The sequence below is a fragment of the Motacilla alba genome, chromosome 11 (genome assembly GCF_015832195.1).
Source record: "Motacilla alba alba isolate MOTALB_02 chromosome 11, Motacilla_alba_V1.0_pri, whole genome shotgun sequence".
Taxonomy (NCBI): Eukaryota; Metazoa; Chordata; class Aves; order Passeriformes; family Motacillidae; genus Motacilla; species Motacilla alba.
Window position 1 is genome coordinate 16,702,526 of NC_052026.1, and position 14,318 is coordinate 16,716,843.

Consider the following 14,318-nt stretch of genomic DNA (forward strand, 5'->3'; position numbering starts at 1 on the left):
AGCATTGATTCAGACAGAGTCAGTCCCCTCAGCTGTTCTGCAGGGGTGTGGGTGCAGACAGGTGTGTCCTTGCACCACAGTGGGTGGGTGTAGAAGGAATGCATGTGGCACCCCCAGCTTTCCAGATATTCCCTACCCTGCCAGCTGGGTCTGAGGGAGGGGCTGTGCACGAGCTCAAACCACATTTCAGTGGAGGATGTGGGAGGGGAGCCTGGAGCAGAGGGGGAATCTCATGGAGCTTGCTCTGCAGCCCCCAGGCGTGGTGGCCATCCCAGCGTGGCCCCTTGCCCATCTCTGCCTCATCCCCACAGGCTGAGGGGAGCCAGGGCAAACATCAGGCTGGAGGTGGTCCCTTCTGCCCCTCATCACATGGAAAAGCTCCATCTCTCATGATGATCACATTTGTGATCATCTAAATCATGTGACAAAGACCAATAATGGAGAGAGCAAAATTCTCCAGGAAAATATTTAAGAAGATGCTTTAATGAACAGCAAGGTGTAACTGACCTCAAGAGCAGCATGCTAATAAAAGCAGAAGTAAATGGCAAAGTGAAAATATTTTTCCTTTTGTGCTCTGGTGGGAGGATGAGTGGATGAATGTTCTATAGAGTGATGAATGATGGGCAGACCTTGAGGGTGATGTTCCTTTAAAAAAGTGAGTTCATCTCTGATGTAAACTACCTGCAGAGGTATGTAAACATTTTCACTGGCTGGAAAAGTGTATGTTCAACAGATTTGTAATCCCTTAAAACCCCAAAGGCATAATGGAATGGGAATGTGCTCTGTTTCATGTCAGGTTTGCACCAGGCACTTCAATTTTTCGTGTCTGAAATCAGATAGATCAGCACCATGTTGTCTTAGAAAACCAGCTCCATCATGTTAGCTGGGTCTGTGGAACGTAGGCTTGTCTCTCAAATCAGTCACCAGGGATTTTTAAACAGGGTTAATTATGCATGGCTAATTTGTATGTCAATCCCTTTGGCTGGCTGCCTTTTAATTTTTTTTTTAATGTTTAAATAACTTCCAGAACACAGCACAGTAGGTATTAAATCTCTTTAATAGATTTAATTCATTACTTCCCCCCCCAGCTTGCTGTGGCTATTCAGCCAGTGATTCGTGCCAAAACCAAAGTGATGTCATCACTGGAGATTAGCTGAAGACTCAGTCTCAGGTGTGCTACCTTTGTTCACCTAACAAAGTGCCCCTCAAGGCAAACCAGCAATCATCAGCTCCCAGCACCCCCTGAATGTCAACTTACTCTAGGTATTTGCTGAATGTGGAGTGAGTAAATAGGCAAAGGTGGGCGCTAAAGCAGAGAAGGTAATTTGGGGCTCTTTGTTGAAAGAGGAGGGTTATCCATATGTGATAAAGCCCAAGACAGTTTGTGTTCCAGAGACTAAATAACCCTGGCCTGACTCATTTTTGTCACTGCCCATCAAAAAGCAGTTCCACTGAAACTACACCCTAAGTTTTTTAAGCAGGAAAGCCCAACCATTCCTTGTAAAAGAAACTGCTCCTTTTCTCACTGTCTAGGGAAGTGTACTTTGAAGATACATATATATAAAAAAGCAGTTAATCTTTTCCTGGAGCCAGTGCTTGCTACATCAAGTCCATTCCTGGTGCTGTCAATCATTATCCAGCCAGCACATTGTTCAGAAGGTGGAGCTGTCAGGCAGAAAGAATGAAAGGTAAGGAAAGGAAGGCTCCTGCTCCTTGCTGATGCCAAGGGTAAGTGAGATTATGTCAAACCTTTAAAGAGAGTCCCCTTTCTCTGCCCCACCCCCTGCTCCTATATAACACACACTGCATTTAGCAATACCTGCTTCCACCCAGCCAGCAGTGGGGTGAGTGCTAGCTGCTCCCCTCTGCTGATGGATGCTGTGGCCAGCAGCCCCCTTGGCTGGCTCTGTGCAGGTGTCACCACGCTTTTTGGGGTTGCCATGGCCCAGAGGAGCCCGCTGGACAAAGCAAAGGTGCTGCTCTGCAGCCTCCTGCCTGCCTTGCTGTGTGTGGCCACGCTGGGGGCTGGCGAGGGGCTGGGGGTGTTTGTGGCCATGTGCCTCGTCTGCTGCGTGTGCCTGGGGGACAGGGACCTGCTGCCCGTGGGTGACAGAGCTGTGCTCATCACAGGTAAGGTGCTGCCGGGGCACAGAAATGAACAAAACCTGCCTTTTCTCACAAGTGGGCTGGAAAACTTCTTGTCCTCGGGTTAGTGCATGCTTGTGAGAGTTCCTTTTATCCTTTTCTTTTTCTGCTTGTTTTATTTGCTTCAGCAGAGATGGTTTTTTCCAGGTAAATAAGTGCTCTGAAATTAAGTAGGAAAGCATCTTAATAGATGCTATTATTTTTTAGTGTCTCATTTAATCTTTACAAGTAGCTTTTTAGACATACTTGTGAAATTAACTGGTGCAAGAAGCATAAGAATACTTATGATGGTTTAATTTTTTAGGAGAGACAGTAATTCCCGGGAGCCCTCGGAACACTACATTCATTTATTGCTTTTGTTTACTTGAATTAATTGTGCTGGTTATGGATGTAGAGCTGTCTTTTGTGGGTGTGTGTGTGTACATACTGCACACTGTGTCTATCATGCACATATCTCAATACTGTGGTTTGGTGCCATCTCTTTGAAACCCTCTGTGAAGTCCTTTAGGAGGGGGTAATTCACTAGCAGAGAAAGTTCAGAGCTAATTAATTCAGTCTCTATCACCACTCTGATCTACTCAAAACTCACTTTTATTTTGCAGGGATGGCATTTTTGTAGTTTTACGACTTCTCTCTTGTTTCCTCTAAAACTTTAGGTGTTTACTTAGATGTTGCTTATTTGTGTTAATCAAACCTTTAAACTGGAGTGCCTGCTAACTGCTTTTTGCACTCTTAATTTGCTGGGTTTTGTTTTATTTTCTGTGGTTTTTTTCCCCCTCTGGAATGCTGAATTAACTTGCTTTGGTTTATATATAGCAATTTCTAGCAGACTTTCATTTTGTTTTATAGGGACACCTGGAAATAATTTAGATTTGCCTAGCAAGCTTTAATACAGGGATTAAATATAAAAGTTGAGAGAGGACAAGATCAGCAGCAAGTCTTCCCCTTGCAGTTTATCTGTCAGCTGGGTTTCTCCTGCAGGTGTGTCAGATGAGGATGGATATTGGTGTGGGCAATGGGGAGCAATCCTTTCCCACCCTGCAGATTCAGGGGATGTGCTTGCACTTGGGCATCTCCTTGCTCTTTGTGAGACTGCAAATCTTCAGGAAAAAGCATTTCTGGGAGCTCATCTGCTCTGGAATCTGAGTTAGAGCAATAAAAGGGAGTTAGGAACATTTGGGTATAGTCCAGTAAGGGAATGTGCTGTCCTTGTACCTGTGCTGCAACTGTCCTGAAGAAATGCAAGTTTGGACATCTTTGACAGCTGATTAATTTGAAGAGACTCTTCTTTGTCTTCATTGGAGTCCTATGCAATCCATCAAACCCTCCATCAACTGAAACAGAAGTTTTACTCAACCTGTATTTTGGTTAAATTGCTCTGATTTTGGTATTTTTCCCCATACCAACTACAGGATGTGTGTCCCTGTTCATTTGCAGGTGCAAGGTGCCTTTAAGTAGATTTTGGTGTCATTTTCTTCAGTTTAGACAAAACTTCAGGCAGGCACTTGATGGAAAGTGGTGATTTTAATTATTTTTTCTTTTTCCCTCTGCTTTCAGCCCCACAGGAGGAATGTGGTTGTGTCCTCAGCAGCTGCCAGGTATCCTTGAGAGCCTTTGGCCAGAGGCTGGAGCAAGCTCTGCTGCTCTCCTTGGATTCTGTCAAGTGTTATTCTGGTCCTCTCTGGATGTTCCTTGTACCAGTGCTGCTCTGCATTATTTATTTAAGCCAGCAGCTCACTGGAGTACCACGATAAGGGAAAAACTGTGCCCAGTGGTCAAAATGCTGTTTCACATGGATAACTGTGGGCATGTGAGCAGGCTCAAACCATTGCTGCAGCTCTGCTGTGGATCCTCTTGCTGGGAGCAGGAGCTCCAATATCCTTAAACAGAAGCTCCTGGCATGCAAACACTTTAGTGGTAAATGCAACAGCCACCTTCCCTAAAAATTAAATTATTACCGATATCTGAAGTAATAGGAGTTGTGAAGTTCTGTCCCTGGTTAGTCTGTGTGAATTGGGGTGAATTTCTCCAGTTCCATTCTTGGGGTGTGATTTGGTGCATGTTCAGCATGAGTTATTTGTAAATTCTCAGTAATGGGTCAGTCACAGTCAGTAGTGACTTTCCTTAAAACAAGTCTTTTCATAACCCACAAATTATTTTTGGCATAGAAGCAAGAGTGTGATTGGGAGGGAGTTATCTTTTTTTTTTCCCTATGGAGACTCTTTGAATTCTAGGAGTTGTGAGAGTAAAGCTTCTCTGGACTTCAAAAACAGGTCTGAAACTCAAATCATATTTGTTTTGGAATAAAAAGCCAGGAACAAACCCAGCATCAGGCAATGATCAGAACAACTTTTATTGCTTTCTTGGAACTGCTGTGCCCATCCCAAGTTCAAGTTGCATTCTATTCTGCCCATTTTCAAGTTAAAACTGCATCATAAAACTTAGGTAATATGTAGCTGTGGCTGTGTACTTTCTGGGAATGGTGAAAGAGGAAGGATTTGACCTCAAAGTAGGGTTTTTCACTAAAAGAAAAAGAAGGAAAGGCACCCCACCCCCAAATTTAGAAATCTGTCGTGTCTGGGATATTTGCAGGCTTCTTCATGTCTCTTTAGGGAATTCAAAGAATGCAGGTTTATTCAGTCAGGTCAGGACTGGAGAAGCTTCATGTGGTATTTGTAGTGTTCTGGTGCACCTTCAGCAAATTGCAGACTTCAAAAATGCCAAAAAGCTGATTTTTTTTCTTCCTAGGAATTAAATAGAGCATGAGTAATTATTTTCTACTTTTTCAAGATGCGCTGATTGATCCAGACATTTAGGCATGTGTTTTCTTCAAGTCACCTGGCATGAATATTTTTTACCAGTCAGGACTAAAGCCCCAGTCACAAGACAGAATCCAGAAAAGAGGATCTAACATGCTTATGATGAGTCTCTTTGGCAGTCTAATTCTATTGACAACATCTTTTGAATGTAGGAGCAGACTTGTGAATAACTCCGATATTATTCTTGGTGTGCCAAAATCACAGCCTAAACCTCAGAAGTTTATAGTAGGGTTAAGTGGGGAGTATTGCAGCTCTTCCACAAACAAGAAAATAGTAAAATATCTGGCAGGAGTTCCAGTCCTTTGTCTCACATTCAGATTCCCAGGGTTTGGGACCTGAACATCGATGTAGTAAGTTGTTACTGCAGGAGATGCTGGATCCCAGTGCACATCCAGGAGCTTTCTCTGCTGTAGTTACAGTGCAGGATCTGGTGCAGTAATGTGGAACAGGCTGGTGCTTTACAGTGTAAAAACTGTATAAATTTATTAAACTCCTAATTTTCTTCCTAATCTTGTCCTCTGCAAAGCTCCTGAAGCCCAGTCCCTATGAACTCCTTCCCTGTCACTATCTGTGTCACTTCACTGGGTGACTTGGTGGGGACATGGGTGAGGTGTTTCTTTCCTTATGGAGTAAGTTTCAGTGCCGGTGGGAAGAATGGAAACCAGAATTTAAACAACGGAGAGAAAACACTTAAAATTAACTATTAATACTTGGGGGTGGCAGCCCAGACATCCAGCTGTGTCCTGGGCTCCTTCCAAAAACGTGTGGGCAGCAGGGCAGGGGGGATTCTGACATGGACCTGCTGAAGTGAGTCCAGAGAAGGCTACAAAAATGATCAGAGGACTTGTAACACCTCTCCTGTGAATACAGATGTAGAGAGCTGGGATGGCTCTGGGGAGACCTTGGAGAACCTTCCAGTGCCTTAAGGAAGGGAGAGAGAAGAGAGCTGGTGACAAGGGCATGAAGTGACAGACAAGGGGGAACAGCTTCAAACTAAAAGACAGCGGATTTGGATCAGATATTAGGAAGAAATTCTTCCCTGTGAGGGTGGTGGGGCCCTGGCATTGGATGCCCAGAGAAGCTGTGGCTGCCCTGGATCCCTGGAAGTGTCCAAGGTCAGGTTGGATGGGCTTGGAGCAGCCTGGGACAGTGGAAGGTGTCCCTGCCCATGGCAGGGGGTTGGAATGAGATGATCTTCCAGGTCCTTTCTAACCCAACCCATTCTGTCTTTTATTCTGTAGCAACAGCAAAATACTCTGTCACAGGGAGAGACTTGTGACTCAAATTATTTGTTAAATATCTTTCATTGGTACTTGATGGGAAGAACTACACAATTGTAATCCCAAAGACCATTGTTTGTTTGCTCTAATAGTGCTTCCTGCAGCTGCCAGGTCATTCCTTTATATAGACAAAGTTTGGGAATAAGTTTGGAAGAGGATAGAGAGGATAAGAGAAATTCTGATGCAAATTTGCATAAATTCAATAGCTGACTTAGCATAAAAATGTCATTTGGAAGCTTTCTTAGGTTCTGAAAGCATTGGAATGCTTTGCAGGTAAAGCAACAATTGCTTAGTTTTGGCTTGGTTACAGTCTGTCATAAAAAGTGCTTATCTGAGGGATCTTGTGTGGTAGATGTGTGAATGAAATAATGCTGCTTTTTGGAAGGTAGAAATAGAATCCAAGAATTTGGATCTGAAAGCCCTGTAATTGCTTTGCCCATTGGAGATTTCAAATTATAACATTAGTGTGCTGGGTTTTTTGCTGTTTTTTTTTCTCTTACATACTTTTGTTATCAGGTTTCAGTCTGAATATTTGTATAAAATCAAAGTGGGGCTTTATTTCTTCTCTATGTATAAAGTCAGAGACTCTGCCAGTGGCAGAGGCTGAGCTGATTCCACCAGCTCTGTCAGGAGAACATGGCCTGTCAATCTTTGAGGAACATTTAAAGGTCCAGCGCCTCAAGCTTCAGATCTGAACCTTTCTTTCTACTGACATATGTATTTTAGGGACTTCTTCATCATATTTTTGTTTATATTTGCATGGCTTTCCAATCTGTGTATTTATTTTATTTATTTATTTTTTAAATGATGGTGTAGGACAGGTCTACTTTCCAAGTATTTTTTGATGCTTTCAGGAAGTGACACTGGGATTGGACATGCACTGGCTAAATACCTGGACAGCTTGGGTTTTGTTGTGTTTGCTGGGGTTTTGGACAAGGACGGCCCTGGAGCTGAGGAGCTGCGGCGCTCCTGTTCCCAGAGACTCTCTGTCCTGCAGCTGGATATCACCAACACCTCTCAGGTCAAGGAGGCCTATCTGACAGTCTCAGAGAAGGTGCAAAATGCAGGTACAGCTTTTTCCTCCCCCCTTTACAATGGAATTCCTGATGTAGCAGCTTAGCAGGTGCATCTCTTCCCTGTTGGCTGCACCATGGCTTAGGTGTGTAGGACATTTCCAGGGCAAAGTCTCGGGCAGTCAGGACATTTCCATCCATGACTTCTGCTTTCTGGGATATGGGAAGATGGTAGTGACTGGCCAAGGAGTGGGGAATGTGGATCTGCAGATCATCTCTGTTTTGGCCTGGAGTCACCATCCAGCTCACTGGTGTAATCCTTATGGAGTTCTTTTCCTGCTGTGTTGCAGCCTTGTGCTTTCTCCTCTTCCCAGGACTTTGGGGTGTCGTGAACAACGCGGGAATCCTGGGCTTCCCTGCTGATGGGGAGCTGCTCCCCATGAGCACCTACAGGCACTGCATGGAGGTGAATTTCTTCGGGGCTGTGGAGGTGTCCAAGACCTTCTTGCCGTTGCTGCGGAAATCCCAGGGGAGGCTGGTGAACATGTCCAGCATGGCAGGTGAGTGGGCTAAAGCACCAAATAAAGTCCTGGAGCAAATGCCAACGAAGGTGTCTGTCAGTCTGGGTTGTCAGTACACCCAGGGAATAAATGTTAAGGTAATAAATCCAGAATTTCCTTTAGTTTGGCACACTACTCCCAGAAAACAGCCTTTAAACAAGAGTTTAATAGTGGCTAAAATATGCTGTGACAAAAAACCCAGTAAAATTCAGATCTTGTGTTCTAGATACCATGAGAGATAACTTTGAGAGCTTCCATAAAGATGGCTGGTACATCACAGGTATTTCTATAACATGTTCAGGCAGAAGTCTGTGACCACCTCAGTTTGTAATATCTGCTGATAACTTGGGAGCTGTGTGTCTATATTTCTGTAAAAATATTTTGGATGCCTTAGAAATACTTAGGCCTAACTTATTAGCAAAGTGGTATTTTGCCATGAAAAATTTTTGAAAAAGTTTTGGATTTTAACATACGCTTTTCATTTCTTTCCCCATAAATTTATATATATTTATATATTTATGCATGTCTTTATGACATGACCTTCTATTCCAGGAGAACAGCTGAGATGCTAAGATGTAGGAACTAATGTAATACAGTAATGCAGTATCTGGTAGCCAACAGCTGAGGAGCAAAATGCCCCTTTGAAAATGAGACCTGCTAGAAGCAGGAGGTCATGCTGCTGGAAAGTATTTTGGAGTAAGAGCTCTTAGGGATTTGCTGGGTCATGTGCTCCCCACATTTTCCTTTGCCCTTCTGCATAGCTGGAGTCCCCCTGAATCCTGCTGCATTGTTGGGGTGACTTGTGTAGGTGTTACCTGTGCTCCCCTTATGCTGAGGATGTGGCTGCAGTCTGGCTCTGGCACTGTTTTCTCTTTATAATCCCAGAAATGCTCTGTATTTGCATGTCTGTGTTCGTGGTCCATTGCTGACACTCTGGGAAATCAGGACTGAATTATCAGAAGGCCTGAATTATGTCTGAGGCCAGAGCCCTGTTTCTTCTGTGCACCCAAGGGAAGCTCTCACTGTGGGTGTTTTGGGGCAGATGTCTTAATTCCGGGTGAGAATCCCTGAACTGCCTTGAAGGAATAAATGCATTTATCCCTGTGCTGAGTAGTTTGGCCTTACAGGAGCTGATAATGACCCTGCTTAAACTCCAGCTGTCTGCAGAGATGTTGTGGCACACAGGCTGGTTTGGGTGAAGAGTTTCCTCTTAACTCAGGGTCTGGGGGTCCTTTGGTAAAACATTAGTGGAGAAGTTAGTGAGGTCTCATTGTGCTGAATCTATTCCTGTCTGTGTAGGGCTCATTTAACTGGGCTCAGGTTAGCCTGACCTCAGAGGGGAAAGTATGTGATTCAATTGGCTCAAAGCAATCCAGCTAATTCAGATGCATGCAGAAGAATAATTAACATATAACTGGCCTGATTTCTTCAAGGGAACAGCTCTGTTTAAACAGCTCCTGTCATACCTTGGTCATCCCAGTACAATACCCAATAGCACCAGTGGCTTACCTGAAAATGCCCCTGTGTCTGAGGTATTTCCTTCAAAATACTCAAGCACATCGAGATGAGTTTGTAGAATGTGAAACAGAGGCAGGATGTGCCCAACTGCCCATGCAGGCAGGAGAAGGAGGGATGTGTCTCAAGGAAAGGATTGTCCATTCTGTTCCCTCCTCCCTGCTCCCAGCACAGCCTGTAGTGGCTGTGGTGATCTTAAACCTGTGTGGTGATAACAGCAACCCTGTGGGGGAAGTGAGAGGGCTGAAGAAGATGCTCAAATCAAAGCATGTTTGTATTTTTCTAGCCCCGAAGAAGTGACAGTCTGCCAGTTTTTGGGACAGAGGAAATCTCTGCATTTGGAAGACACTGTTTTTTTGGAAGCTCCTTTTTGTAAATGTGCTGTATGTTCTCTTAGCTTTCCCAGCTGAACAAATGTTTCTGGGATTGAAAAAAGATGGGATATAACTATAGGCAGGGGATCTGCTTCTTGCTGGGAACTCTCAGGGAGTCCAGTCACTCATGGGATGTGATTCCAGCTTTAGGTTTTCCCCACTCTTGCATTATTATTTCTCTGGCCTTTCTGGAAAGAACAGGAAAGAAAGTTTGCTTTATAAAACTAGAATTGAGATTACTTACCCTGTTCTAACTGTGGCTTATTGTAGGGGATTGAAATTTGTATTACAGTGACAAGAACAGGAGTATAAAACTACTACTTTACTATTTTTATGAACTAAATCATTGTGTTTCTCAAATCAACAGTCATAACTTTCAGCAGTTTTTACTCTAAAATGCAGTCCAGTTTATTTTTCCTGCCCCACAAGGTGTCTTAGCAGGTGTTACACTCAGTAACTGCTGTAAGCAACTGTTCATTTACAACTTTCACTCTTTTTTTACCCTTAACAAGAAATGATTCCCTCACTGATTTGTCTTTAACCTCAGGGACAGAGGCGTAATTTTAGTTGTGCAATAATCTCCCTTCTAAATCATGAAAATAAAGGCTGGGAAGAGCCACTGTCGAGGTTTATTAGGTTTCTATTGCTCCTGCAGGAGGCATTCCACTACCGAGGTACGCTGCGTATGGGGCATCCAAAGCAGCTCTGTCCATGTTTTCTGGAGTAATGAGGCAAGAGCTTTCCAAATGGGGCATTAAAGTCATGGCAATTCATCCATCAGGCTTCAGAACAGGTTGGTGCTTGGCATTTCGGGTTGTTCTTTCTGCCTCTCCTCTTTCCCTGCAGTTCAGCAGCCTCAAACAGAGCCCGGAGTGATTCTCGGGGGTTGGATGTTTTTTTCCAATTCTTAATGGGGGTTATGGAAATGAAGTTCAGTGTTTTTTTCTGAGAGCTGTTTCCTCCAGCTCTGCTCACTGCCTGCCTCCCCTCTCCTGGGCAGAGCTGTCTTTGCTTTGAGACAGGGCAGTATTCAGGCAGCTGGTGCCTTCCCTTTGCCCCAGCTTTGTTGGAGCTGATGAATGGAGCATCACCGTGTGCCCAGTTTGAGTGTTATGGCTCACTTGTCCTGCTTGGGAGCTTCAGGTCCCCCATCACTCCTCCCTTCCTCAATATCAGAGCTCTCTTTATTGGGCTGCTCTGTCTTGCATGGCAGTATCTGCAGCAGTACCTGTCATCCTGCTTGCTTGCTGTCAATATCCTCTGATTTTTGCTCTCCATTCCTTCCCCATGTGCTCCTGCTGCTTTCTGTTCCAAATTCTCCTCTTCCTTCAACTGAGCTCTTTTTGCAGAGCCTGTCCAGGTTCCAGACTCATCTCCTGCTGCACATACCCTCACTGCACCCCATGCCTGCCCAGAGCATTTTTTATGTCAGTGTAAATCAAATTGCTCTTTCCATAAAATGTTACTTCCCTGAATGATTCCCTCCTGGGAAGGGGCCGTGGGAGGCTCTGGGCTCTGACAGCTTTGTGTGGTCAGTGGAACCTGCCTGAGGCTTCACCTTCAGGGCCCTGCTCAACTGTTCTCAGGTTTAAGGGTAAAATTGAGTCCTGGGATTTGAGATTTAAATATTTATTTAAAGATTTTTCTTTATTTGCAATGCTTAATTTTTGGTAGTTAGGCAGTAATTCCATTGGAGAAGCCCCTGCTTTCATTCCTACATTATGCAGATGGGATGGACAGATTAAATTACAGTTCCAAATCTGTCCTAATAGAATGCTAATTCTTCTGGAAACCAGTTATTGAAATACTAATGTCTCCTGTGAAAGGGCAGCTCAGCGCTTGGCCAGCCCAAGTGAATCCTCTTCATCTTAGTTTGCCTGTCCTCAGTTTATAATAAATACTGACTGGAAACCGCCACAAAATGAATTGGGACAGAATGGCAAAGTGGGGAGGAGGGGGAAAGAAAAAATGCTGATTTGGCTGTGAGAGAGCATTTTTAGGTAGAGCAGGGAGCCAAATGGGGCATGAACTTTGTGCTTTTTGTGTAGCACAAAGCACTCATGCTTTTCCTCCTCTTCCAGCTAAAAGCACTGGCTGCTGACCAGCTGTGGTGTTTGTTCTTCACTGCCCCAGTTTAGATCAACTCTTCCTATTAATTACAGATTTATTTCTTTAAATCCAGCCCCAAACCCACTTGCTGTCCTGTGATGTTGCCCCTGCAGGTATTGAAGGCACAGCAGAGCAGTGGGACAAGCAGGAGAAGGAGCTGATGGAGAACCTCCCTGCAGACACCAGGCAGGCCTATGGAGAGGAATATCTCCTGGGGCTGAGGAGTTACCTCCTCCACCTGCCCTCCCACTGTGCCCCCGACCTGTCCCCAGTGCTGGGCTCTGTTCTGCATGCTCTGCTGGCCAGGAGACCCCAGGGCCTCTACACCCCTGGCAAGGGGGCCTATGTCCCCCTCTGCATCTTCTGCTGCTTCCCCCTCTGGTTCTACGACTTCTTCATCAGCAAGGTGCTGAGTGCTGGCTCTGTTCCAAGGCAGCTGAGGACATCAGGAGATGGAGGCAAGAACCCCTGAGGTGTCCACTGGTGTTTCTCTCACTGGATGGGGTAGCTGGAAAGAGCTCTGGACAGACACTGCTGCTTATTGTGCTCTCTTTGTTAAGTTGCATTAACATTAAATCTCTGTGTTAAGAGTCATGTTTGGGAAAAGCAGTGGATAAACATAAATAGAAAGCTAATCTCAGATGGGGCATTTGTTGAGGAATTTCAGTGTTTTCTTGTTGTCTTTGTATCCTGCTTTCTGTGTCTTTGTATTACCTCGTGAAATGATATAGTTCCTGTCTGCTTCTAAGGGCATCACTGATATGCAGAGATGCAGAATAGGTTTTGTTAAAGCAAAACAAAAACCCTTAGAGAGTCACCAACCTTAAATCTTGTAAAAAGTTAAATATATTCCTGTTGTTGAAGAGACTTAGATCTGTGTAATACAAGTCTTTTTATCTACAGCTTCAGCCTGATATGTTTGGGGTCTGGTGTTTTCATTCTGTTGTTGAACCTGAGAAATTATTGTCCTTTTCCCCCCAAGTTTTGTAATGTATACATTCAGTTTCAATGCATAGTGTTTAGTTTTAAAGTTTGTAATGCGTTCTCTTTGCTAGAATAAGCAACACAAACTGGTTGGGGGAGAAATGAATGCAAACAGATCAAGATCTTTATGAAGAGATGAATGATTTCCTTCCTACAGTACTAAAAATAGTCATGGTGGGTGAATCAGCTGCTAATTTGATCTGTCTGGGTCATTCTGTCATTGCCTGTATATGCCTGTGCTTATCTAATTGTTAGTAAACTCTGATGTCATTTCTGCTTTTTGTACAATTCCTTACTCAAGTCTGGCTTTACAAAGAATTCATGGTTTTGCCCACTTTTGATACCTTCTTGTTGTTGATACCCCCTCTGCTTTGGGGGGAGTTTGTGCTCACTCATCCAAGATCAGTCAATCCTCATGTGGCTTTGCTGGAGTCCAGTGCCCAACTTCTGATAGCCTGGGGTCGCTCCCCTTGCCTAATTTCCTTCCAGGAGCACCAGGTGCCCTCCCTCCACTCTCCAATGGCAAGTGGTTGGGCAACTCACCTGTATTTTTCCTGCCTTATTCCCTTTTTGCATTGTCTGTCGCATCCTTGGACTTTGAAAGGCTGCGATATTTTGAAAGAAATCCTCATCCCCCTGACTCCCATGGTTTGGCCACGTGTCCTGTCTTTGACAAGATGCATTTCTTTTCCAGTGATGACAAACTGAAAGTGATCACATTCTGAGCTTTAAATGTAGCCACACTTTTTTCCTTTCCTTCATGAGCAACTTCTAACTCTTCTGTCATAACCCTACTGGTGTGATGTGCTCTTGCACCCAACTGGACAAAATCACTATTTAATTTGCAGCTATGGCATTTATTCCATCACTGTCCTGTGTCTGTCACCTCAGTGCCAGACTCCTGTAGATGCACAGAGGATTCTCAGAGGGCTTGGGCCATCATTTGAGTCTGTGCTCCAGTGGGGAAACCCTCCTGTCCTGTACTCATTGTCACAATATCTGCTTTTGCTACTGAGGTTTATCACCTGATGGGTTTGTATCAGTGCCCTGACTGTTGCAGACTTTTGCTTTCCTTGGAGGAAGTAAGTGTACTCCATGTTTTGAACTCAGGAAATCTGAGACTATTTTTCTTTCTTTCTCCCAATTTTTTCCTTTATCTATTTCCCTCTTTTTAAATGTGTAAACAAAAATATGTAATAAACCAATATAATATTTAGTAACCAGCTGGTTGTACCTCTTTGTCTTGTCTCACCCTTTGTGCTTTTTGGGGCTCAGTGCTACATTCCCTGCCTTGTTCCCACAGCAGGAGAGCGCTGAGGGAGAAGGGGTGGGGAACTTTTCCAGGGAAGGGGGACAAATGGCAGCTGCTCTGTTTTGGGCAGATGTGATCCCAGTTGGCTCAAAGGCAGCTTGTGAGCAGGCAGGAAAGGTGAGTGTGGAGCTGGGGCGTGCTGGGTGGCAGCCTGGGAGTTCTGGCTGAGGGAGCTCACTGCCAGGGAGCCTATTTTCATTGTGGATG

The 14,318-nt window shown here is 44.4% G+C and overlaps 1 protein-coding gene across 1 annotated transcript in view; it reads left to right on the top strand.

Moving 5' to 3' along the window:
* The window catches only part of HSD17B2 (hydroxysteroid 17-beta dehydrogenase 2), a 29,403-nt gene extending 15,406 nt beyond the window's left edge, over nucleotides 1-13,997 (top strand). Inside the window, exons 4-8 of the mRNA XM_038147944.1 lie at nucleotides 1,534-2,130; nucleotides 7,099-7,311; nucleotides 7,632-7,817; nucleotides 10,362-10,499; nucleotides 11,929-13,997. Of these exons, the coding sequence (XP_038003872.1) occupies nucleotides 1,872-2,130; nucleotides 7,099-7,311; nucleotides 7,632-7,817; nucleotides 10,362-10,499; nucleotides 11,929-12,287 (1,155 nt within the window). The 5' untranslated portion in view covers nucleotides 1,534-1,871 and the 3' untranslated portion in view covers nucleotides 12,288-13,997. The remainder of the gene's footprint in view (nucleotides 1-1,533; nucleotides 2,131-7,098; nucleotides 7,312-7,631; nucleotides 7,818-10,361; nucleotides 10,500-11,928) is intronic.
* Nucleotides 13,998-14,318: the final 321 nt, after the last annotated feature.